Here is a 26,430-nt window from a genome sequence, read left to right as displayed (position 1 = left end):
TTATACCATCAACTGCCACATTGAGTGCAGAATTGAGTTCAAAGTGAGAGCAAATGACGTAAGGGGAGTGGGGGAGGAAGGGGATATATCTAGGGATGCAGTGATGGCTTGCACAAAAGATGCTTCTGGCATGAGAAAGGTGGGAGGTTACAGATTAGAAAGGGTGGTGAGTAGTGGGATGAAAAAGTAAGATTGTTAGTGAAAGAGAAGAAAGGTTCATATGGACGATTTTGGCAGGGAAGTAGTGCAAATGAATGGGAGATGTATAAAGGAAAGCGGCAGGAGGTCAAGAGAGTTGGGGTGAGAGAGTATCATCAAATTTTAGGGAGAATGTAAGGATGTTTTGGGAGGAGGTAAATAAAGTGCGTAAGACAAGAGAACAAATGGGAACATCAATGAAAGGGGCTAATGGGAAGGTGATAATAAGTAGTGATGAAGTGAGAAGGAGTTGGAATGAGTATTTTGCAGGTTTGTTGAATGTGTTTCATCATAGAGTGGCAGATATAGGTGTTTTGGTCAAGGTGGTGTGCGAAGTGAGAGGGTCAGGGAGAATTGTTTGGTAAACAGAGAAGATATAGTCAAAGCTTTGCGGAAGATGAAAGCCTGCAAGGCGGCGGGTTTGGATGGCATTGCAGAGGAATTTATTAAAAAAGGGGTTGACTGTGCTTTGATTTGTTGGTAAGAATATTCACTGTACGTATGGCTCATGATGAAGTGCCTGAGGATTGGCGGAATGCATGCATATTGACATTGTGCAAAGGCAAAGGGGATAAAGGTGAGTGCTGAAATTACAGAGGCAAACGTTTGTTGAGTATTCCTGGGAAATTATATGGGAGGGTATTGATTGAAAGGTTGAAGGCATAAACATAGCATCAGACTGGGGAAGAGCAGTGTGGTTTCAGAAGTGATAGAGGATGTGTGGATCAGGTGTTTGCTTTGAAGAATGAAAGTGAGAAATACTTAGAAGAACAGATGGATTTGTATGCAACATTTATGGATCTGGAGGAGGCATATGATAGGGTTGATAGAGCTGCTTTGTGAAAGGTTTTAAGAGCATATGCTGTGGGAGGTAAGTTGCTGGAAGCAGTGAATGTTTTTATCGGGGATGTAAGGCATGTGCACGACTAGGAAGAGAGGAAAGTGATTGGTTCGCAGTGAATGTCGGTTTGCGATAGGGGAGCGTGACGTCTCCATGGTTGTTTAATTTGTTTTTGAATGGGGTGGTTAGAAAGGTGAATGCAAGAGTTTTGGAGAGAGGGGCAAGTATGCAGTCTGTTGTGGATGAGAGGACTTGGAAAATGAGTCAGTTGCCGTTCGCTGATGATACAGCGCTGGTGGCTGGTTCGGGTGAGAAACAGCAGAAGTTAGTGACTGAGTTTGGTAATGTATATGAAAGAAGTATGTGAAAGAGTGAATGTGAACAAGAACAAAGTTATTAGGTTCAGTAGGGTTAAGGGACAAGTGAATTAGGAGGTAAGTTTGAACGGAGAAAAACTGAAGGAAATGAGGTGTTTTAGATATCTGGAAGTGGACTTTGCAGCGGATAGAGCCATGGAAGCGGGAGTGAGTCACAGGGTGGGGGAGGGGGCGAAGGTTCTGGGAGCTTTGAAGAATGTGTGGAAGGCGAGAACGCTATCTCGGAAAGCAAAAATAGGTATGTTTGAAGGAATAGTGGTTCCTACAATATTATATGGTTACGATGTATGGGCTATAGACAGGGTTTAATGGAGGAGGGTGGATGGGTTGGAAATAAAATGTTTGAGGACAATACGTGATGTGAAGGGTAAGAGAGATGTGTGGAAAAAAAGGAGCGTGGCTGAGGGAGCAGAGGAGGGTGTGTCGAAATGGTTTGGATATATGGAGAGAATGAGTGAGGAAAGATTGACAAAGATAATATATGTGTCAGAGGTGGAGGTAACAAGGAGCAAGCGAAAGACCAAATTGGAGATAGAATGGAGGAGTGAAAAAGAGTTTGAGCGATCGGGGCCTAAACATACAGGAGGGTAATAGGCGTGCAGGGAATAGAGTGAATTGGAACGATGCGGTATACCGGGGTCGACGTGCTGTCAATGGACTGAACCAGAGCATGTGAAAAGTCTGGGGTAAACAATGGAAAGTTCTGTGGGGCCTGGATATGGATAGGGAGCTGTGGTTTCGGTGCATTGCACATGATAGCCAGAGACTGAGTGTGAACGAATGTGGCCTTTTTTGTCTGTTTTCCTAGTGCTACCTCGCTGAAGCAAGGGGTAGCTATGCAGTTTTCTGTAGGGCGGTGTAGCACGAAGAATGGATTAAGGCAAGTATGAATATGTATATGTGTATATAAGTATATGTCTGTGTATGTGTATGTATATGTGCATGCATGGGAGTTTATGTATGTATTTGTGTATATGAGTGGATGGGTTATTCTTCGTCTGTTCCTGGCACTACCTTGCTGACGCGGGAAACAGCGATTATGCATAATATAAAAAGGAATAGATAAACACACACACACACACACACACACACACACACACACACACACACACATATATATATATATATATATATATATATATATATATATATATATATATGTATTTTTTTTTTATTTTTTTTCTTTTTTTGCCGCTGTCTCCCGCGTTTGCGAGGTAGCGCAAGGAAACAGACGAAAGAAATGGCCCAACCCACCCCCATACACATGTATGTACATACGTCCACACACGCAAATATACATACATCCACACACGCAAATATACATACCTACACAGCTTTCCATGGTTTACTCCAGACGCTTCACATGCCCTGATTCAATCCACTGACAGCAAGTCAACCCCGGTATACCACATCGATCCAATTCACTCTATTCCTTGCCCTCCTTTCACCCTCCTGCATGTTCAGGCCCCGATCACACAAAATCTTTTTCACTCCATCTTTCCACCTCCAATTTGGTCTCCCACTTCTCCTCGTTCCCTCCACCTCCGACAAATATATCCTTTTGGTCAATCTTTCCTCACTCATTCTCTACATGTGCCCAAACCATTTCAAAACACCCTCTTCTGCTCTCTCAACCACACTCTTTTTATTTCCACACATCTCTCTTACCCTTACGTTACTTACTCGATCAAACCACCTCACACCACACATTGTCCTCAAACATCTCATTTCCAGCACATCCACCTTCCTGCACACAACTCTATCCATAGCCCACGCCTCGCAACCATACAACTTTGTTGGAACCACTATTCCTTCAAACATACCCATTTTTGCTTTCCGAGATAATGTTCTCGACTTCCACACATTCTTCAAGGCTCCCAAAATTTTCGCCCCCTCCCCCACCCTATGATCCACTTCCGCTTCCATGGTTCCATCCGCTGCCAGATCCACTCCCAGATATCTAAAACACTTTACTTCCTCCAGTTTTTCTCCATTCAAACTTACCTCCCAATTGACTTGACCCTCAACCCTACTGTACCTAATAACCTTGCTCTTATTCACATTTACTCTTAGCTTTCTTCTTTCACACACTTTACCAAACTCAGTCACCAGCTTTTGCAGTATCTCACATGAATCAGCCACCAGCGCTGTATCATCAGCGAACAACAACTGTCTCACTTCCCAAGCTCTCTCATCCCCATCAGACTTCATACTTGCTCCTCTTTCCAAAACTCTTCCATTCACCTCCCTAACAACCCAACCCATAAACAAATTAAACAACCATGGAGACATCACACACCCCTGCCGCAAACCTACATTCACTGAGAACCAATCACTTTTATCTCTTCCTACACGTACACATGCCTTACATCCTCGATAAAAACTTTTCACTGCTTCTGACAACTTGCCTCCCACACTATATATTCTTAATACCTTTCACAGAGCATCTCTATCAACTCTATCATATGCCTTCTCCAGATCCATAAATGCTACATACAAATCCATTTGCTTTTCTAAGTATTTCTCACATACATTCTTCAAAGCAAACACCTGATCCACACATCCTCTACCACTTGTGAAACCACACTGCTCTTCCCCAATCTGATGCTCTGTACATGCCTTCACCCTTTCAATCAATACCCTCCCATATATATATATATACATATATATATATATATATATATATATATATATATATATATATATATATATATATATATATATATATATATATATATATATATATATATATATATATATATATATATCTTCTCTTTCACTAATACTCTTACTTCTTCATCCCACCACTCACTACCCTTTCTAATCAACCCACCTCCCACTCTTCTCATGCCACAAGCACCTTTTGCGCAATCCATCACTGATTCCCTAAATACATCCCATTCCACCCCCACTCCCCTTACTTCCATTGTTCTCACCTTTTTCCATTCTGTACTCAGTCTCTCCTGGTACTTCCTCACACAAGTCTCCTTCCCAAGCTCACTTACTTTCACCACCCTCTTCACCCCAACATTCACTCTTCTTTTCTGAAAACCCATACAAATCTTCACCTTAGCCTCCACAAGATAATGATCAGACATCCCTCCAGTTGCACCTCTCAGCACATTAACATCCAAAAGTCTCTCTTTCGCGCGCCTGTCAATTAACACGTAATCCAATAACGCTCTCTGGCCATCTCTCCTACTTACATAAGTATACTTATGTATATCTCGCTTTTTAAACCAGGTATTCCCAATCATCAGTCCTTTTTCAGCACATAAATCTACAAGCTCTTCACCATTTCCATTTACAACACTGAACACCCCATGTATACCAATTATTCCCTCAACTGCCACATTACTCACCTTTGCATTCAAATCACCCATCACTATAACCCGGTCTCGTGCATCAAAACCACTAACACACTCATTCAGCTGCTCCCAAAACACTTGCCTCTCATGATCTTTCTTCTCATGCCCAGGTGCATATGCACCAATAATCACCCATCTCTCTCCATCAACTTTCAGTTTTACCCATATTAATCGAGAATTTACTTTCTTACATTCTATCACATACTCCCACAACTCCTGTTTCAGAAGTACTGCTACTCCTTCCCTTGCTCTTGTCCTCTCACTAACCCCTGACTTTACTCCCAAGACATTCCCAAACCACTCTTCCCCTTCACCCTTGAGCTTCGTTTCACTCAGAGCCAAAACATCCAGGTTCCTTTCCTCAAACATACTACCTATCTCTCCTTTTTTCACATCTTGGTTACATCCACACACATTTAGGCACCCCAATCTGAGCCTTCGAGGAGGATGAGCTCTCCCCGAGTGACTCCTTCTTCTGTTTCCCATTTTAGAAATTTAAAAAAATACAGAGAAGAGAGAGGCATTTGGACGATTTTTGCAGGGAAAAAATGCAATTGAGTGTGAGACGTATAAAAGAAAGAGACAGGAGGTCAAGAGAAAGGTGCAAGAGGTGAAAAAAAGGGCAAATGAGAGTTGGGGTGAAAGAGTATCATTAAATTTTAGGGAGAATAAAAAGATGTTCTGGAAGGAGGTAAATAAAGTGCGTAAGACAAGGGAGCAAATGGGAACTTCAGTGAAGGGCGCAAATGGGGAGGTGATAACAAGTAGTGGTGATGTGAGAGGGAGATGGAGTGAGTATTTTGAAGGTTTGTTGAATGTGTTTGATGATAGAGTGGCAGATATAGGGTGTTTTGGTCGAGGTGGTGTGCAAAGTGAGAGGGTTAGGGAAAATGATTTGGTAAACAGAGAAGAGGTAGTGAAAGCTTTGCGGAAGATGAAAGCCGGCAAGGCAGCAGGTTTGGATGGTATTGCAGTAGAATTTATTAAAAAAGGGGGTGACTGTATTGTTGACTGGTTGGTAAGGTTATTTAATGTATGTATGACTCACGGTGAGGTGCCTGAGGATTGGCGGAATGCGTGCATAGTGCCATTGTACAAAGGCAAAGGGGATAAGAGTGAGTGCTCAAATTACAGAGGTATAAGTTTGTTGAGTATTCCTGGTAAATTATATGGGAGGGTATTGATTGAGAGGGTGAAGGCATGTACAGAGCATCAGATTGGGGAAGAGCAGTGTGGTTTCAGAAGTGGTAGAGGATGTGTGGATCAGGTGTTTGCTTTGAAGAATGTATGTGAGAAATACTTAGAAAATCAAATGGATTTGTATGTAGCATTTATGGATCTGGAGAAGGCATATGATAGAGTTGATAGAGATACTCTGTGGAAGGTATTAAGAATATATGGTGTGGAGGCAAGTTGTTAGAAGCAGTGAAAAGTTTTTATCGAGGATGTAAGGCATGTGTACGTGTGGGAAGAGAGGAAAGTGATTGGTTCTCAGTGAATGTAGGTTTGCGGCAGGGGTGTGTGATGTCTCCATGGTTGTTTAATTTGTTTATGGATGGGGTTGTTAGGGAGGTAAATGCAAGAGTTTTGGAAAGAGGGGCAAGTATGAAGTCTGTTGGGGATGAGAGAGCTTGGGAAGTGAGTCAGTTGTTGTTCGCTGATGATACAGCGCTGGTGGCTGATTCATGTGAGAAACTGCAGAAGCTGGTGACTGAGTTTGGTAAAGTGTGTGAAAGAAGAAAGTTAAGAGTAAATGTGAATAAGAGCAAGGTTATTAGGTACAGTAGGGTTAAGGGTCAAGTCAATTGGGAGGTGAGTTTGAATGGAGAAAAACTGGTGGAAATGAAGTGTTTTAGATATCTGGGAGTGGATCTGGCAGCGGATGGAACCATGGAAGCGGAAGTGGATCATAGGGTGGGGAAGGGGGCGAAAATTCTGGGAGCCTTGAAGAATGTGTGGAAGTCGAGAACATTATCTCGGAAAGGAAAAATGGGTATGTTTGAAGGAATAGTGGTTCCAACAATGTTGTATGGTTGCGAGGCGTGGGCTATAGATAGAGTTGTGCGCAGGAGGATGGATGTGCTGGAAATGAGATGTTTGAGGACAATGTGTGGTGTGAGGTGGTTTGATCGAGTAAGTAACGTAAGGGTAAGAGAGATGTGTGGAAATAAAAAGAGCGTGGTTGAGAGAGCAGAAGAGGGTGTTTTGAAATGGTTTGGGCACATGGAGAGAATGAGTGAGGAAAGATTGACCAAGAGGATATATGTGTCGGAGGTGGAGGGAACGAGGAGAAGAGGGAGACCTAATTGGAGGTGGAAAGATGGAGTGAAAAAGATTTTATGTGATCGGGGCCTGAACATGCAGGAGGGTGAAAGGAGGGCAAGGAATAGAGTGAATTGGAGCGATGTGGTATACCGGGGTTGACGTGCTGTCAGTGGATTGAATCAGGGCATGTGAAGCGTCTGGGGTAAACCATGGAAAGCTGTGTAGGTATGTATAGTTGCGTGTGTGGATGTATGTATATACATGTGTATGGGGGTGGGTTGGGCCATTTCTTTCGTCTGTTTCCTTGCGCTACCTCTCAAACGCGGGAGACAGCGACAAAGCAAAAAAAAAATATATATATATATATATATATATATATATATATATATATATATATATATATATATATATATATATATATATATATATATATATAGTCATGTCTTTGCTCCAGTGTATGTATGCACACACACACACGACGCTAAGCTAGGTCGCTGGCTGTGTGTGTGTATGTGTGTGTGCGTGTCTGTGTGTGTGTGTGTGTGTGTGTGTGTGTGTAAACCTCACAAGCTTATGGTGTGGCGCCGTCCTACAGCCCGGACATCGAGGATGGACGCTGCATGTGGTGGGGGCGGCGCGTCTCGTCTTCGTCCCTCTCCTCATGCTCTGCCACGGGGAGAAGAAGACCTTCCCGACGCTGCTCGACCACGACGCCTACTACATCGTCATCATGTTCCTCTTTGCCTTCACGAACGGCTACATCGGCACCTTGGCGCTCATGTACTATCCTTTGTGAGTAGTTCGTGCTTCCTCCATGTCTGGTTATGTCATACTTTGAACTCTCGTGACCTTTTGGATCATTGTCCTCAAAGAGATTTTCTGCAAGAGACAAAGCCTGTGTAAGGCCTCGCTAATTCTAGTGAAGTAAGAGAATATCAAATAGGTTGCGCGCTGTGGTCGTCTTGTCATTTTCAAGCTTCGAGGTACTGCTTTTATAGCCACATTTTCCTGTCGAACTGTTCCTCACGGCTGTCATACAGGACACTGAAGCTCCTCACCTTGATTTCCATGTACACACAAATTTCAGGAAGGCTTCACCTGTCTCTGGCTCCTACCAGCACTTTGGTTCTAAGATGATGATACCTCATTCTCTCAGTCATCTTAAACCCGTTAACACCGACTTTACACTTAAGCACGAAGATACAAACCATAGGTATAATGACGTTACCTGTGACCTAACCCTTAAGGGTTATAGATGTAGACATAGGCCACAAGGAATTTTTTTTTTTTGTAGGGCATCAGTGACAGGATGATACTGAAAGGCAGACAGGATCCAGACCTTATTACTGGTTTTGCTTTCTTCGAGACCAGTACCTTTAAAAGGTCACATACAAGGCGTCTTATCATAGAGTACTCATTTCTCGCCCATGTCTGAAGAACATCGTCCACAGACAGCTCATCTCTCAACCATTACCGCCACTCATCTGGAGCATAACCTTTTGATAGTATTAAGCTCTCCTTTGATGCCCATTCCAACGATAGATACTCTACAGTGCTATGTAATCTCCCAGAATAAAAACAAGGATTTAGACAGCAACAGGCCACTGGGTCTTAATGAGACTGTTTATGGTAGTGGAAGAGAACAGAAACTCGTGGATTATTATCTTGAATAGAAAAGCATATATAGTTCAAAAAAAAAAAAAACCTGTAAACTTCTCATATAGATAGGGAGTCGCGAATCATGTCAGCCGTGGATCTGACACAAAACAAATATCTTCATCATATATATTTATATATATATATATATATATATATATATATATATATATATATATATATATATATATATATATATATATATATATATATATCCTTTCCTTCTTCATACCATTCGTCATTTCCCGCATTAGCGAGGTAGCGTTAAGAACAGAGGACTGGGCCTTTGAGGGAATATCCTCACCTGGCCCCCTTCTCTGTTCCTTATTTTGGAAAATTAAAAAAAAAAAACGAGAGGGGAGGATTTCCAGCCCCCCGCTCCCTCCCCTTTTAGTCGCCTTCTACGACACGCAGGGAATACGTGGGAAGTATTCTTAATCCCCTATCCCCAGGGATATATATATATATATATATATATATATATATATATATATATATATATATATATATATATATATATATATATATATATATATATATATATATATATATATATATATATATATATATATATATATATATATATATTCCTTTGAGACCCACGGAGAAAATGAAACACGATAAGTTCCCAAGAGCACTTTCGTGTAATAGTTACATTATCAGGGAAGACACACGAGAGAAATACAACAGTCAGTTGATATACATCGAAGAGACGAAGCTAGGACGCCATTTGGTAAAGATGCAGAGTAAACACACGAAAGAATGGCCCAACCCACCCACATACACATGTATACACATACACGTCCACACACGCACATACACATACCTATACATCTCAACGTATACATACATATACACACGGAGACATATGCATATATGCACATGTACATAATTCATACTTGCTTCCTTTATTCATTCCCGTCGCCACCCCGCCACATATGACATGAAAATCCCCTCCACCCACATGTGCGAGATGGTAGTGCTAGGAAAAGACAACAAAAGCCACTTTCGTTCACACTCAGTCTCTAGCTGTCGTGTAATAATGCACACTGTCATGTAATAAACCACAGCTCCCTTTCCACATCCAGGCCCCACACAACTTTCCATGGTTTACCCCAGACGCTTCACATGTACTGGTTCAATCCATTGACAGCACGTCGACCCCGGTATACCACATCGTTCATATTCACTCTATTCCTTCCACACCTGTCACCCTCCTGCATGTTCAGGCCCCGATCACTCAAAATCTTTTTCACTCCATCTTTCCACCTCCAATTTGGTCTTCCACTTCTCCTCGTTCCCTCCACCTCTGACACATATATCCTCTTCGTCAATCGTTCCACACTCATTCTCTCCATGTGATCAAACCATTTCAAAACACCCTCTTCTGCTCTCTCAACCACGCTCCTTTTATTTCCACACATCTCTCTTACCCTTACATTACTTACTAAATCAAACCACCTCACACCACATATTGTCCTCAAACATTTCATTTCCAGCACATCCACCCTCCTCCGCACCACTCTATTTATAGCCCACGCCTCGCAACCATACAACATTGTTGGAACCACTATTCCTTCAAACATACCCATTTTTGCTTTCCGAGATAATGTTCTCGACTTCCACACATTCTTCAAGGCCCCCAGAATTTTCGCCCCCTCCCCCACCCTATGATCCACTTCCGCTTCCATGGTTCCATCCGCTGCCAGATCCACTCCCAGATATCTAAAAAACTTTACTTCCTCCAGTTTTTCTCCATTCAAACTTACCTCCCAATTGACTTGACCCTCAATCCTACTGTACCTAATAACCTTGCTCTTATTCACATTCACTCTTAAGTTTCTTCTTTCCCACACTTTACCAAACTCATTCACCAGCTTCTGCAGTTTCTTACATGAATCAGCCACCAAAGCTGTATCATCAGCGAACAACAACTGACTCATTTCCCAAGCTCTCTCATCCACAACAGACTGCATACTTGCCCCTCTTTCCAAAACTCTTGCATTCACCTCCCTAACAACCCCGTCCATAAACAAATCTAACAACCATGGAGACATCACACACCCCTGCCGCAAACCTACATTCACTGAAAACCAATCACTTTCCTCTCTTCCTACACGTACACATGCCTTACATCCTCGATAAAAACTTTTCACTGCATCTAACAACTTGCCTCCCAAACCATATATTCTTAATACCTTCCACAGAGCATCTCTATCAACTCTATCATATGCCTTCTCCAGATCCATAAATACTACACACAAATCCATTTCCTTTTCTAAGTATTTCTCACATACGTTCTTCAAACCAAATACCTGATATACACATCCTCTACCACCTCTGAAACCACACTGTTCTTCCCCAATCTGATGCTCTGTACGTGCCTTCACCCTCTCAATCAATACCCTCCCATATAATTTTCCAGGAATACTCAACAAACTTTTACCTCTGCAATTTGAGCACTCACTCTTATCCCCTTTGCCTGTGTACAATGGCACTATGCAAGCATTCCGCCAATCCTCAGGCACCTCACCATGAGTCATACATACATTAAATAACCTTACGAACCAGTCAACAATACAGTCACCCCCTTTTTTAATAAATTCTACTGCAATACCATCCAAACCTGCTGCCTTGCCGGCTTTCATCTTTCGCAAAGCTTTTACTACCTCTTTTCTGTTTACCAAATCAGTTTCCCTAACCCTCTCACTTTGCACACCACCTCGACCAAAACACCCTATATCTGCCACTCTATCATCAAACACATTCAACAAACCTTTAAAATATTCACTCCATCTCCCTCTCACATCACCCCTACTTGTTATCACCTCCCCATTAGCCCCCTTCACTGAAGTTCCCATTTGCTCCCTTGTCTTACGCACTTTATTTACCTCCTTCTAAAACGTATTCTTATTCTCCCTAAAATCTAATGAAAATCTCTCACCCGAACTCTTATTTGCCCTCTTTTTCACCTCTTCCACCTTTCTCTTGACCTCCTGCCTCTTTCTTTTATAGATCTCCAACTCATTTGCATTTTTTCCCTGCAAAAATCGTCCAAATGCCTCTCTCTTCTCTTTCACTAATAATCTTACTTCTTCATCCCACCACTCAATACCCTGTCTAATCAACCCACCTCCCATGCTTCTCATGCCACAAGCATCTTTTGTGCAAGCCATCACTGCTTCCCTAAGTACATCCCATTTCTCCCCCACTCCCCTTACGTCCTTTGTTCTCACCTTTTTCCATTCTGTACTCAGTCTCTCCTGGTACTTCCTCACACAAGTCTCCTTCCCAAGCTCACTTACTCTCACCTCTCTCTCCACCCCAACATTCTCTCTTCTTTTCTGAAAACCCCTACAAATCTTCACCTTCGCCTCCACAAGATAATGATCAGACATCCCTCCAGTTGCACCTCTCAACGCATTAACATCCAAAAGTCTCTCTTTCGCGCGCCTATCAATTAACACGTAATCCAATAACGCTCTCTAGCCATCTCTCCTACTTACATACGTATACTTATGTATATCTCGCTTTTTAAACCAGGCATTCCCAATCACCACTCCTTTTTCAGCACATAAATGCACAAGCTCTTCACCATTTCCATTTACAACATTGAACATCCCATGTATACCAATTATTCCCTCAACTGCCACATTACTCACCTTTGCATTCAAATCACCCATCACTATAACCCGGTCTTCTGCATCAAAACCACTAACACACTCATTCAGCTGCTCCCAAAACACTTGCCTCTCATGATCTTTCTTCTCATGCCCAGGTGCATATGCACCAACAATCACCCATCTCTCTCCATCAACTTTCAGTTTTACCCATATCAATCTAGAATTCACTTTCTTACACTCTATCACAAACTCCCACAACTCCTGATTCAAGAGTAGTGCTACTCTTTTCCTTGCTCTTGTTCTCTCACTATCCCCAGGGATAGGGGAGAAAGAATTCTTCCCACGCATTCCTCACGTGTCGTAGAAGGCGACTAAAGGGGACGAGCGCGGGGGGCTAGAAACCCTCCCCTCCTTGTATTTTAACTTTCTAAAAGGGGAAACAGAAGAAGGAGTCACGCGGGGAGTGCTCATCCTCCTTGAAGGCTCAGATTGGGATGTCTAAATGTATGTGGATGTAACCAATATGAGAAAAAAGGAGAGATAGGTAGTATGTTTGTGGAAAGGAACCTGGATGTTTTGGCTCTTAGTGAAATGAAGCTCAACGTTAAAGAGGAAGAGTGGTTTGAGAATGTCTTGGGAGTAAAGTCAGGGGTTAGTGAGAGGACAAGAGCAAGGGAAGGAGTAGCACAACTCCTGAAACAGGAGTGGTGGGAGTATGTGATAGAGTGTAAGAAAGTAAACTCTAGATTGATATGGGTAAAACGGAAAAGGGATGGAGTGAGATGGGTGATTACTGGTGCATATGCACCTGGGTATGAGAAGAAAGATCATGAGAGGCAAGTGTTTTGGGAGCAGCTGAGTAAGTGTGTTAGTAGTTTTGATGCGCGAGACTGGGTTATAGTGATGGATGATTTCAATGCAAAGGTGAGTAATGTGGCAGTTGAGGGAATAATTGGTGTACATGGGGTGTTCAGCGTTGTAAATGGAAATGGTGAAGACCTTGTAGATTTATGTGCTGAAAAAGGACTGGTGATTGGGAATACCTGGTTTAAAAAGCGAGATATCCTTAAGTATACGTATGTAAGTATGAGGAGATGGCCAGAGAGCGTTATTGGATTACGTGTTAATTGATAGGCGCGCGAAAGAGAGACTTTTGGATGTTAATGTCCTGAAAGGTGCAACTCGAGGGATATCTGCTCATTATCTTGTGGAGGCGAAGATGAAGTTTGTGGAGGTTTTTTAGAAAAGAAGAGGGAATGTTGGGGTGAAAGGAGTGGTGAGAGTAAGTGAGCTTGGGAAGGAGACTTGTGTGAGGAAGTACCAGGAGAGACTGAGTACAGAATGGAAAAAGGTGAGAACAAAGGACGTAAGGGGACTTAGGGAGGAATGGGATGTATTTAGGGAAGCAGTAATGGCTTGCGCAAAAGATGCTTGTGGCATGAGAAGCGTGGGAGGTGGGCGATTACAAAGGGTAAGGAGTTGTGGGATGAAGAAGAAGAGGCATTTGCACGATTTTTGCGGGGAAATAATGCAAATGACTGGGAAATGTATAAAAGAAACAGGCAGGAAATTAAGAGAAAGGTGGAAGAGGTGAAAAAGCGGGCAAATGAGAGTTGGGATGAGAGAGTATCATTAAATTATAGGGAGAATAATAAGATGTTTTGGAAGGACGTTAATAAAGTGCGTTAGACGAGGGAACAAATGGAAACTTCAGTAAAGAGGGCTAATGGGGAGGTGATAACAAGTAGTGGTGATGTGAGGAGATGGAGTGAGTATTTTTAAGGTTTGTTGAATGTGTTTGATGATAGAGTGGCAGATATAGGGTGTTTTGGTCGAGGTGGTGTGCAAAGTGAGAGGGTTAGGAAGAATGATTTGGTAAACAGACAAGAGGTAGTAAAAGCTTTGCGGAGGATGAAAGCCGGCAAGGCAGCGGGTTTGGATGGTATTGCATTGGAATTTATTAAAAAAGGGAGTGACTGTATTGTTGACTGGCTGGATAAGGTTATTCACTGTTTGTATGACTCACGGTGAGGTGCCTGAGGATTGGCGGAATGCTTGCATAGTGCCATTGTACAAAGGCAAAAGGGATCAAAGTGAGTACTCAAATTACAGAGATATAAGTTTGTTGAGTATTCCTAGGAATTCATATAGGAGGGTATTGATTGAGAGGGTGAAGGCATGTACAGAGCATCAGATTGGAGAAGAGCAGTGTGATTTCAGAAGTGGTAGATGATGTGTGGATCAGGTATTTGCTTTGAAGAATGTATGTGAGAAATAGTTAGAAAAGCAAATGGATTTGTATGTAGCATTTATGGATCTGGAGAAGGCGTATGATAGAATTGATAGAGATGCTCTGTGGAAGGTATTAAGAATATATGGTGTGGGAGGCAAGTTTTTAGAACCAGTGAGAAGTTTTTATCGAGGATATAAGGCATGTGTACGTGTAGGAAGAGAGGAAAGTGATTGGTTCCCAGAGAATGTAGGTTTGCGGTAGGGGTGTGTGATGTCTCCATGGTTGTTTAATTTGTTTATGAATGGGGTTGTTAGGGAGGTGAATGCAAGAGCTTTGGAAAGAGGGGCAAGTATGCAGTCTGTTGTGGATGAGAGAGCTTGGGAAGTGAATCAGTTGTTGTTCGCTGATAATACAGCACTGGTGGCTGATTTATATGAGAAACTGCCGAAGCTGGTGACTGAGTTTGGTAAAGTGTGTGAAAGAAGAAAGCTGAAAGTAAATGTGAATAAGACCAAGGCTATTAGGCAAAGTAGGGTTGAGGGACAAGTCAATTGGGAGGTAAGTTTCAATGGAGAAAAACTGGAGGAAGTGAAGTATTTTAGATATCTGGGAGTGGATTTGGCAGCGGACGAAACCATGGATGCGGAAGTGAATCATAGGGTGGGGGAGGGGGCGAAAATTCTGGGAGCGTTGAAGAATGTGTGGAAGTCGAGAACATTATCTCGGAAAGAAGAAATGGGTATGTTTGAGGGAATAGTGATTCCAACAATGTTATATGGTTGCGAGGCGTGGGCTATGGATAGAGTTATGCGCAGGAGGGTGCATGTGCTGAAATGAGATGTTTGAGGACAATATGTGGTGTGAGGTGGTTTGATAGAGTAAGTAATGATAGGGTAAGAGAGATGTGTGTTTTGAAATGGTTTGGTCACATGGAGAGAATGAGTGAGGAAAGATTGACAAAGAGGATATATGTGTCAGAGGATGAGGGAACGAGAAGTGGGAGCCCAAATTGGAGGTGGAAAGATGGAGTGAAAAAGATTTTGAGTGATTTGGGCCTGAATATGCAGGAGGGTGAAAGGTGTGCAAGGAATAGAGTGAATTGGAACGATGTGGTATACCGGGGTCGACGTGCTGCCAATTGATTGAACCAGGACATGTGAAGCGTCTGGGGTGAACCATGGAAAGTTTTGTGGGGCCTTGATGTGTAAAGGGAGCTGTGTTTTGGGTGCATTGTTACATGGCACTTAGAGACTGAGTGTTAAGGAATGTGGCCTTTGTTGTCTTTTCCTAGCGCTACCTTGCACACATGAGGGGAGAGGGGGTTGTTATTTCATGTGTAGCGAGGTGGCGATGGGAATGAATAAGGGCAGACAGTATGAATTATGTACATGTGTATATATGTATATGTCTCCGTGTGTACATATATATATATATATATATATATATATATATATATATATATATATATATATATATATATATATATATATATATATATATATATATATATATATACCAAATTGGGGAAGAGCAGTGTGGTTTCAGAAGTGGTAGAGGATGTGTGGATCAGGTGTTTGCTTTGAAGTATGTATGTGAGAAATACTTAGAAAAGCAAATGGATTTGTATGTAGCATTTATGGATCTGGACAAGGCATATGATAGAGTTGATAGAGATGCTCTGTGGAAGGTATTAAGAATATATGGTGTGGGAGGCAAGTTGTTAGAAGCAGTGAAAAGTTTTTATCGAGGATGTAAGGCATGTGTACGTGTAGGAAGAGAGGAAAGTGATTGGTTCTCAGTGAATGTAGGTTTGCGGCAGGGGTGTGTGATGTCTCCATAGTTGTTTAATTTGTTTATGGATGGGGTTGTTAGGGAGGTGAATGCAAGAGTTTTGGAAAGAGGGGCAAGTATGAAGTCTGTTGGGGATGAGTGAGCTTGGGAAGTGAGTCAGTTGTTGTTCGCTGATGATACAGCGCTGGTGGCTGATTCATGTGAGAAACTGCAGAAGCTGGTGACTGAGTGTGGTAAAGTGTGTGAAAAAAGAAAGTTAAGAGTAAATGTGAATAAGAGCAAGGTTATTAGGTACAGTAGGGTTGAGGGTCAAGTCAATTGGGAGGTGAGTTTGAATGGAGAAAAACTGGAGGAAGTGAAGTGTTTTAGATATCTGGGAGTGGATCTGGCAGCGGATGGAACCATGGAAGCGGAAGTGGATCATAGGGTGGGGGAGGGGGCGAAAATTCTGGGAGCCTTGAAGAATGTGTGGAAGTCGAGAACATTATCTCGGAAAGCAAAAATGGTTATGTTTGAAGGAATAGTGGTTCCAACAATGTTGTATGGTTGCGAGGCTTGGACTATGGATAGAGTTGTGCCCTCCTTTCACCCTCCTGCATGTTCAGGCCCCGATCACACAAAATCTTTTTCACTCCATCTTTCCACCTCCAATTTGGTCTCCCTCTTCTCCTTGTTCCCTCCACCTCCGACACATATATCCTCTTGGTCAATCTTTCCTCACTCATCCTCTCCATGTGCCCAAACCACTTCAAAACACCCTCTTCTGCTCTCTCAACCACGCTCTTTTTATTTCCACACATCTCTCTTACCCTTACGTTACTCACTCGATCAAACCACCTCAACCCACACATTGTCCTCAAACATCTCATTTCCAGCACATCCATCCTCCTGCGCACAACTCTATCCATAGCCCACGCCTCGCAACCATACAACATTGTTGGAACCACTATTCCTTCAAACATACCCATTTCTGCTTTCCGAGATAATGTTCTCGACTTCCACACATTCTTCAAGGCCCCCAGGATTTTCGCCCCCTCCCCCACCCTATGATCCACTTCCGCTTCCATGGTTCCATCCGCTGCCAGATCCACTCCCAGATATCTAAAACACTTCACTTCCTCCAGTTTTTCTCCATTCAAACTCACCTCCCAATTGACTTGACCCTCAACCCTACTGTACCTGATAACCTTGCTCTTATTCACATTTACTCTTAACTTTCTTCTTCCACACACTTTTCCAAACTCAGTCACCAGCTTCTGCAGTTTCTCACATGAATCAGCCACCAGCGCTGTATCATCAGCGAACAACAACTGACTCACTTCCCAAGCTCTCTCATCCCCAACAGACTTCATACTTGCCCCTCTTTCCAAAACTCTTGCATTTACCTCCCTAACAACCCCATCCATAAACAAATTAAACAACCATGGAGACATCACACACCCCTGCCGCAAACCTACATTCACTGAGAACCAATCACTTTCCTCTCTTCCTACACGTACACATGCCTTACATCCTCGATAAAAACTTTTCACTGCTTCTAACAACTTTCCTCCCACACCATATATTCTTAATACCTTCCACAGAGCATCTCTATCAACTCTATCATATGCCTTCTCCAGATCCATAAATGCTACATACAAATCCATTTGCTTTTCTAAGTATTTCTCACATACATTCTTCAAAGCAAACACCTGATCCACACATCCTCTACCACTTCTGAAACCACACTGCTCTTCCCCAATCTGATGCTCTGTACATGCCTTCACCCTCTCAATCAATACCCTCCCATATGATTTACCAGGAATACTCAACAAACTTATACCTCTGTAATTTGAGCACTCACTCTTATCCCCTTTGCCTTTGTACAATGGCACTATGCACGCATTCCGCCAATCCTCAGGCACCTCACCATGAGTCATACATACATTAAATATATATATATATATATATATATATATATATATATATATATATATATATATATATATATATATATATATATATATATCTTTTTTTTTTTATACTTTGTCGCTGTCTCCCGCGTTTGCGAGGTAGCGCAAGGAAACAGACGAAAGAAATGGCCCAACCCCCCCCCCCCCCATACACATGTACATACGTCCACACACGCAAATATACATACCTACACAGCTTTCCATGGTTTACCCCAGACGCTTCACATGCCTTGATTCAATCCACTGACAGCACGTCAACCCCTGTATACCACATCGCTCCAATTCACTCTATTCCTTGCCCTCCTTTCACCCTCCTGCATGTTCAGGCCCCGATCACACAAAATCTTTTTCACTCCATCTTTCCACCTCCAATTTGGTCTCCCTCTTCTCCTCGTTCCCTCCACCTCCGACACATATATCCTCTTGGTCAATCTTTCCTCACTCATTCTCTCCATGTGCCCAAGCCATTTCAAAACACCCTCTTCTGCTCTCTCAACCACGCTCTTTTTATTTCCACACATCTCTCTTACCCTTACGTTACTTACTCGATCAAACCACCTCACACCACACATTGTCCTCAAACATCTCATTTCCAGCACATCCATCCTCCTGCGCACATCTCTATCCATAGCCCACGCCTCGCAACCATACAACATTGTTGGAACCACTATTCCTTCAAACATACCCATTTTTGCTTTCCGAGATAATGTTCTCGACTTCCACACATTTTTCAAGGCTCCCAAAATTTTCGCCCCCTCCCCCACCCTATGATCCACTTCCGCTTCCATGGTTCCATCCGCTGACAGATCCACTCCCAGATATCTAAAACACTTCACTTCCTCCAGTTTTTCTCCATTCAAACTCACCTCCCAATTGACTTGACCCTCACCCCTACTGTACCTAATAACCTTGCTCTTATATATATATATATATATATATATATATATATATATATATATATATATATATATATATATATATATATATATATATATATATATATATATATATATATATATATATATATATATATATATATATTTTTTTTTTTTTTTTTTTTCAAACTATTCGCCATTTCCCGCGTTAGCAAGGTAGCGTTAAGAACAGAGGACTGGGCCTCTGAGGGAAAATCCTCACCTGGCCCCCTTCTCTCTTCCTTCTTTTGGAAAAAAAAAAAGAAAAAAAAATATATATATGGATGTTAATGTGCTGAGAGGTGCAACTGGAGGGATGTCTGATCATTATCTTGTGGAGGCTAAGGTGAAGATTTGTATGGGTTTTCAGAAAAGAAGAGTGCATGTTGGGGTGAAGAGGGTGGTGAGAGTAAGTGAGCTTGGGAAGGATACCTGTGTGAGGAAGTACCAGGAGAGACTGAGTACAGAATGGAAAAAGGTGAGAACAATGGAAGTAAGGGGAGTGGGGGAGGAATGGGATGTATTTAGGGAATCAGTGATGGATTGCGCAAAAGATGCTTGTGGCATGAGAAGAGTGGGAGGTGGGTTGATTAGAAAGGGTAGTGAGTGGTGGGATGAAGAAGTAAGAGTATTAGTGAAAGAGAAGAGAGAGGCATTTGGACGATTTTTGCAGGGAAAAAATGCAATTGAGTGGGAGATGTATAAAAGAAAGAGACAGGAGGTCAAGAGAAAGGTGCAAGAGGTGAAAAAAAGGGCAAATGAGAGTTGGGGTGAGAGAGTATCATTAAATTTTAAAGAGAATAAAAAGATGTTCTGGAAGGAGGTAAATAAAGTGCGTAAGACGAGGGAGCAAATGGGAACTTCAGTGAAGGGCGCAAATGGGGAGGTGATAACAAGTAGTGGTGATGTGAGAAGGAGATGGAGTGAGTATTTTGAAGTTTTGTTGAATGTGTTTGATGATAGAGTGGCAGATATAGGGTGTTTTGGTCGAGGTGGTGTGCAAATTGAGAGGGTTAGGGAAAATGATTTGGTAAACAGAGAAGAGGTAGTGAAAGCTTTGCGGAAGATGAAAGCCGGCAAGGCAGCAGGTTTGGATGGTGTTGCAGTGGAATTTATTAAAAAAGGGGGTGACTGTATTGTGGACTGGTTCGTAAGGTTATTTAATGTATGTATGACTCATGGTGAGGGGCCTGAGGATTGGCTGAATGCGTGCATAGTGCCATTGTACAAAGGCAAAGGGGATAAGAGTGAGTGCTCAAATTACAGAGGTATAAGTTTGTTGAGTATTCCTGGTAAATTATATGGGAGGGTATTGATTGAGAGGGTGAAGGCATGTACAGAGCATCAGATCGGGGAAGAGCAGTGTGGTTTCAGAAGTGGTAGAGGATGTGTGGATCAGGTGTTTGCTTTGAAGAATGTATGTGAGAAATACTTAGAAAAGCAAATGGATTTGTATGTAGCATTTATGGATCTGGAGAAGGCATATGATAGAGTTGATAGAGATGCTCTGTGGAAGGTATTAAGAATATATGGTGTGGGAGGCAAGTTGTTAGAAGCAGTGAAAAGTTTTTATCGAGGATGTAAGGCATGTGTACGTGTAGGAAGAGAGGAAAGTGATTGGTTCTCAGTGAATGTAGGTTTGCGGCAGGGGTGTGTGATGTCTCCATGGTTGTTTAATTTGTTTATGGATGGGGTTGTTAGGGAGGTGAATGCAAGAGTTTTGGAAAGAGGGGCAAGTATGAAGTCTGTTGGGGATGCGAGAGCTTGGGAAGTGAGTCAGTTGTTGTTCGCTGATGATACAGCGCTGGTGGCTGATTCATGTGAGAAACTGCAGAAGCTGGTGACTGAGTTTGGTAAAGTGTGTGGAAGAAGAAAGTTAAGAGTAAATGTGAATAAGAGCAAGGTTATTAGGTACAGTAGGGTTGAGGGTCAAGTCAATTGGGAGGTGAGTTTGAATGGAGAAAAACTGGAGGAAGTAAAGTGTTTTAGATATCTGGGAGTGGATCTGGCAGCGGATGGAACCATGGAAGCGGAAGTGGATCATAGGGTGGGGGAGGGGGCGTAAATTCTTGGGGCCTTGAAGAATGTGTGGAAGTCGAGAACATTATCTCGGAAAGCAAAAATGGGTATGTTTGAAGGAATAGTGGTTCCAACAATGTTGTATGGTTGTGAGGCGTGGGCTATGGATAGAGTTGTGCGCAGGAGGATGGATGTGCTGGAAATGAGATGTTTGAGGACAATGTGTGGTGTGAGGTGGTTTGATCGAGTGAGTAACGTAAGGGTAAGAGAGATGTGTGGAAATAAAAAGAGCGTGGTTGAGAGAGCAGAAGAGGGTGTTTTGAAGTGGTTTTGGCACATGGAGAGAATGAGTGAGGAAAGATTGACCAAGAGGATATATGTGTCGGAGGTGGAGGGAACGAGGAGAAGAGGGAGACCAAATTGGAGGTGGAAAGATGGAGTGAAAAAGATTTTGTGTGATCGGGGCCTGAACATACAGGAGGGTGAAAGGAGGGCAAGGAATAGAGTGAATTGGAGCGATGTGGTATACCGGGGTTGACGTGCTGTCAGTGGATTGAATCAAGGCATGTGAAGCGTCTGGGGTAAACCATGGAAAGCTGTGTAGGTATGTATATTTGCGTGTGTGGACGTATGTATATACATGTGTATGGGGGGGGGTTGGGCCATTTCTTTCGTCTGTTTCCTTGCGCTACCTCGCAAACGCGGGAGACAGCGACAAAGTATAATAAAATAATAAATAAATATATATATATATATATATATATATATACATATATATATATATATATATATATATATATATATATATATATATATATATATATTTATGGTATAGCTTTCAGCTTATGTAATTGGTAAATCATGTAAAAGATATAATCTAAGCATAAGTGATTCGTCTCATTTGAGGGAAAACGTTTGCCCACGAGCCTGTATCCATTACTTTGAGTGAAATCATGCGAATCTCTCCTTAAGTAGTTTGTTAGATCTAGATTAGTGAAACCTTTGATTTTATTGAAGATCTATACTAGATCGCCTTTTAACCCTCTCTCTCCTAAGCTATATTAGATTAAACTCATCAGATTTAAGGCATTTTACTCTAGTTTCATAAGATTTATTTTTTCTCAGTCCGGGAATTATTTTGGTAGCTCGACTTTGTACTCTCTTTAATCTACCTCTCCTCAAGCAGGGTGATCAAAACAGAACACAGTATTCATGATGAGGACATACTAGTGACTTGTAAAGAATGAGGATAATTTCCATGAAGCTAGATATGAAAACCCTACTCATGAATCCAAGAATCATTTCGCATTACTTAATTCTTCTGCACTCTGCTTGCTTGGATTTAGGTCACCAGAGATTATTACACCTAATTTCCTTTTATATTTCAAGAGGATTCATATTGTACCTTGGCTTTTCATTTTTATTACAGATATGAAAAACTGTGCAATTATCAATATTTGGTTTATTTGCCACCTATGAGCTCAGCCCATCAGTTTGTCTATGTTACTTCCAAGTTTCAGACAGTCGATTTCTGTTGCAGCTTATTTCCCAACTCAACATCGTCCACGAATTTTGATACCATACAATGCAGCTCATTATCAAAATGATTAACATGAGTAAGAAAGGGACCCAGTCTTAAGACGGATCCCTGTGGCACACCACTGGTTTCAACTGACTTTATACATATATGTATTTTTCTTTTTCATACATTCGCCATTTTTCGCCTTAGCCCCATGGTATAACCCGACCGCTTCACCTGCCCTAGTTCAGTCCATTGACAGCACGTCGCCCCCAGTAAACAACATCGTTCCAGTTCACTCTATCCCATGCAAGCTTTTCACACTCCTGCATGGTCACTGAAAACATTCCCCTCTTCTTCGTCTTATCTCCAATTCAGTCTCTTCCTTCTTGTTCCCTCCGTTTCTGACACGTATGTCCTCTTTGTCAACCTTTCATCATTTATTCTCTCCATCTGTCCAAACCATTTCAACACACCTTTTTCTCTCTTAGCCCCAATCTTTTTATTACCACACATTTCTCTTACCCTTTCATTAATTACTCTATCAAACCACCTCACACCAAATATTGTCCTCAAATATTTCATTTCCAACACATCCACCCTCCTCCGCTTATTCTGTTCTATAAACCATGCCTCGCATCCATACAACATCACTGAAATTACTATGCCTTCAAACATACCCTTATCCGCGCTCTCAGATAACAACCTCTCTTTCCACACATTCTTCAATGCTCCAAGAACCTCTCCCAACCCTCCCCACCCACCCACCCAGTGACTAACTTCCCCTTCCATAGTTCCAACAATTCACGTCTCCCAAGTTTTCTTTATTCAAAGTCACACGCCAACCAACCTGTTCCTCTGCCCCTGCTAAACCCAAGAGCTTTTGCCCTTATTCACTCATTGGCTCACTCATTCACTCAACCCCTTCCCTTCATTCCCCCACTCTCAACCCCTTCCCCCTATTCACTCGCTCTCAGCCCCTTATCCTCATACACTCTCCCGAACTCGGTCACGAACTTCCACAGTTTTTCTCTCGTATCTGCCTCCAGTGCTGTCATCAGATGAGATGTGGCAGGGTGGCTGTAGTGGATGGTATTGTAGTTGAACTTCTTAAGAAAGAGAGGTGCCTGTATTGTGGATTTATTCGCTAGGATTTCTATTGTATGTATGGATTATGGTAAGGTGCCTGAGGATTGGTGGAATGCATTTATGGTACCACTGTATAAATGCAAGGGAGACAAAGGTGAATGTATTGGTCTATAATTTTTTTTAGTGTCTCCGGTAAATTGTATGGGAACGCGGTGACTGAGATAGTGAAGGCTTGTACAAAGCATGAGCCTTGAGGGGAACACTGGTTTCAGGCGTTGTAGAGGATGGTTTGATGAGGTGTTGCTTTGAATAATGTATGAGAAATCTTTAGACACAAGGATTTGTATGTTGCATCATATGAATCAGGAGAGAGAATATGATAACGTTGATAGACATGCTTCGTGGAAGGTTTTATGAATATACTGCTTAGGAGGAAAGCTAAAAAAGGAAAAACAGCGAAGCGTTTTTATCAAGAAAGTAAGGCGTGTGTGCGAGAAGGTAGAGAGGAAGGTGAGTGGGTTTTCATGTAACGGCAGGTTTGCGGCAAGAGTATGTGATGTCACCATGGATGCTTAACTTGTTCATGGATGCGGTAGTGAGGGAGGTAAATGCAACGATATTAGAGAAAGAGAGAGAGAGAGAGAGAGAGAGAGAGAGAGAGAGAGAGAGAGAGAGAGAGAGAGAGAGAGAGAGAGAGAGAGAGAGAGAGAGAGAGAGAGAGAGAGAGAGAGAGAGAGGAGACAGAGCGAGTATGCAATCTGTAGTGGATAAATGGGCCTGGGAAATGAGTCAGCTGTTGTTTGCTGATGACACAGCTCTGGTGGAAGATTCGAGTGAGTAATTCTGCATCCATCCAACACCTTTCTCGGCTGTTTAGATTCATTAAAGCAATTTCCAGATATTCATTTTCTTTCTTTCGAAAAGACATCCTTCAGAATGTCCAATTCTTTCATGTCCTCATTACCTCGTCTCCTGAGTGTTTAATCTACCAGTGTTCTTATATTTTTCCATCAGGGTTTTGGAGAGTGACGAGCAGGAGGTCGGTGGTGCAATAATGGCAGCCCTGTTGGGTATAGGCCTGGTGATTGGATCCTTGCTGTCCCCTGCTCTGGTAGCTCTGTGGGGGCCCACGTAGGTGTCCTCAAATGGAGAAGATAGAGGGTGCAGGAGCAGCTCAAATCTTAAAGGGAGGAGAATGAGGATGGTGAAGGTGCCGTTGAGCGTGAAAAAAGGAGACTGAGAAGGGTAAAGGATACCCCATAATGTCATCTGTCCGTATGACGAAGAGAATAATGTTTCCTGTTGTATTCCATCTGTCTTATGGGAACATGGCGGACAGGCCATCTGAAGATAAGGGCCCGTGCCAGGCTACAAGGCCTGCAGACCATCAGCAGTGACAACCATCAGTCCTCAGGCTGATTGGATGTTTATTGCACCGTCATCCCAACCTCTTCCTCCTCCTTCACTTCCTCCTCCTACCCTTCATGAGTCCCCACCCTCCTGCTCACAGGACAGATCAAAGGGCACTCCTCAGCAGCGTCTCTACAGGTGACAGACGAGTTCGTGAACTACCACGGTAACATTGAGGCTGAGGTCCACTTCAAAAGGTGTGCACTCCACGATGCCATCCGATATATATGAGCCAAGACCGCCACGTAACATTGCCCATCAACGTCCAATCCTCACCAAGTTGATCATCAAGAACATGAAGACCAACTTGGGATCGACTTAACAAGGCAGCAAATCGTACTCAACGCTTCTCGACACATCACAGAAATCGAGCACCTCCACATCACATAAGATCTCCCTGTGACAGATGACCAACCCTCAGAGTCTAGAATACACTGGACACTCCGTCTCCTCAATACCGGAACAAAGCTCAATACAAGAACAACCTCCTCGTGCGTCATCAATGCTACTGTCTCCACAGACTGTAACATTATCCAAGCCTCCACTTCTCCGTCCAGTTATCCCAATCAGTCGTCCCGCGCCACTTTCAACTTGACTTATTCCTGAAGACTTTGACGACCTCAACGTCAACAGAACATACACAGACCTTCCCAAAGGATCCTCACAGACACATCAAATAAAGTAGTGTTTGTATAATAAACTCGTAAGTAATCAATGACTAGCTTTATTTCCGGCTGTTATAGTGGTCTTTATCATGTCTCAGAGAATAAATGGTGGCTACTTATGCAATCACAGTGGTGGTGTGAGAGGGGGATGGGGTGGGTATTTTAAGGGTTAGTTGGATGTGCTTGATGATGGAGTGGCGGATGTGGGGTGTTTTGGTCGAGGTGGTGTCCAGGGTGAGAGGGTTGGGGAGGGTGATTTGGTGGGCAGAGAAGGGGTAGAGAGGGCTTTGCAAGAGATGAAAGCCGGCGGGGCGGCCGGTTTGGATGGTAATGCAGTGGAGTTTGTTGGGAGGGGGGGGGGGGGGTGACTGTATTGTTGACTGGTTAGTGAGGTTGTTTAGTGTATGTATGATTCATGGTGGGGTGCCTATGGATTGGCGGAGTGCTTGCATGGTGCCATTGTACAAAGGCAAAGGGGATAAGAGTGAGTGCTCAAATTACTGAGGTTGA

The 26,430-nt window shown here is 42.6% G+C and overlaps 1 protein-coding gene across 1 annotated transcript in view; it reads left to right on the top strand.

The window, feature by feature from the left end:
* LOC139747999 (equilibrative nucleoside transporter 1-like) overlaps positions 1–25,970 on the top strand; it is a 165,672-nt gene extending 139,702 nt beyond the window's left edge. The window contains exons 9-10 of the mRNA XM_071660545.1: positions 7,645–7,841; positions 24,860–25,970. Of these exons, the coding sequence (XP_071516646.1) occupies positions 7,645–7,841; positions 24,860–24,980 (318 nt within the window). The 3' untranslated portion in view covers positions 24,981–25,970. The remainder of the gene's footprint in view (positions 1–7,644; positions 7,842–24,859) is intronic.
* The last annotated feature ends 460 nt before the right edge of the window (positions 25,971–26,430 follow it).

The sequence above is a fragment of the Panulirus ornatus genome, chromosome 71, assembly GCF_036320965.1.
Source record: "Panulirus ornatus isolate Po-2019 chromosome 71, ASM3632096v1, whole genome shotgun sequence".
In the NCBI taxonomy this organism is placed as follows: Eukaryota; Metazoa; Arthropoda; class Malacostraca; order Decapoda; family Palinuridae; genus Panulirus; species Panulirus ornatus.
The sequence above is the reverse complement of the archived record's forward strand: the minus strand, read 5'-3'. Positions and strand labels throughout refer to the sequence as shown.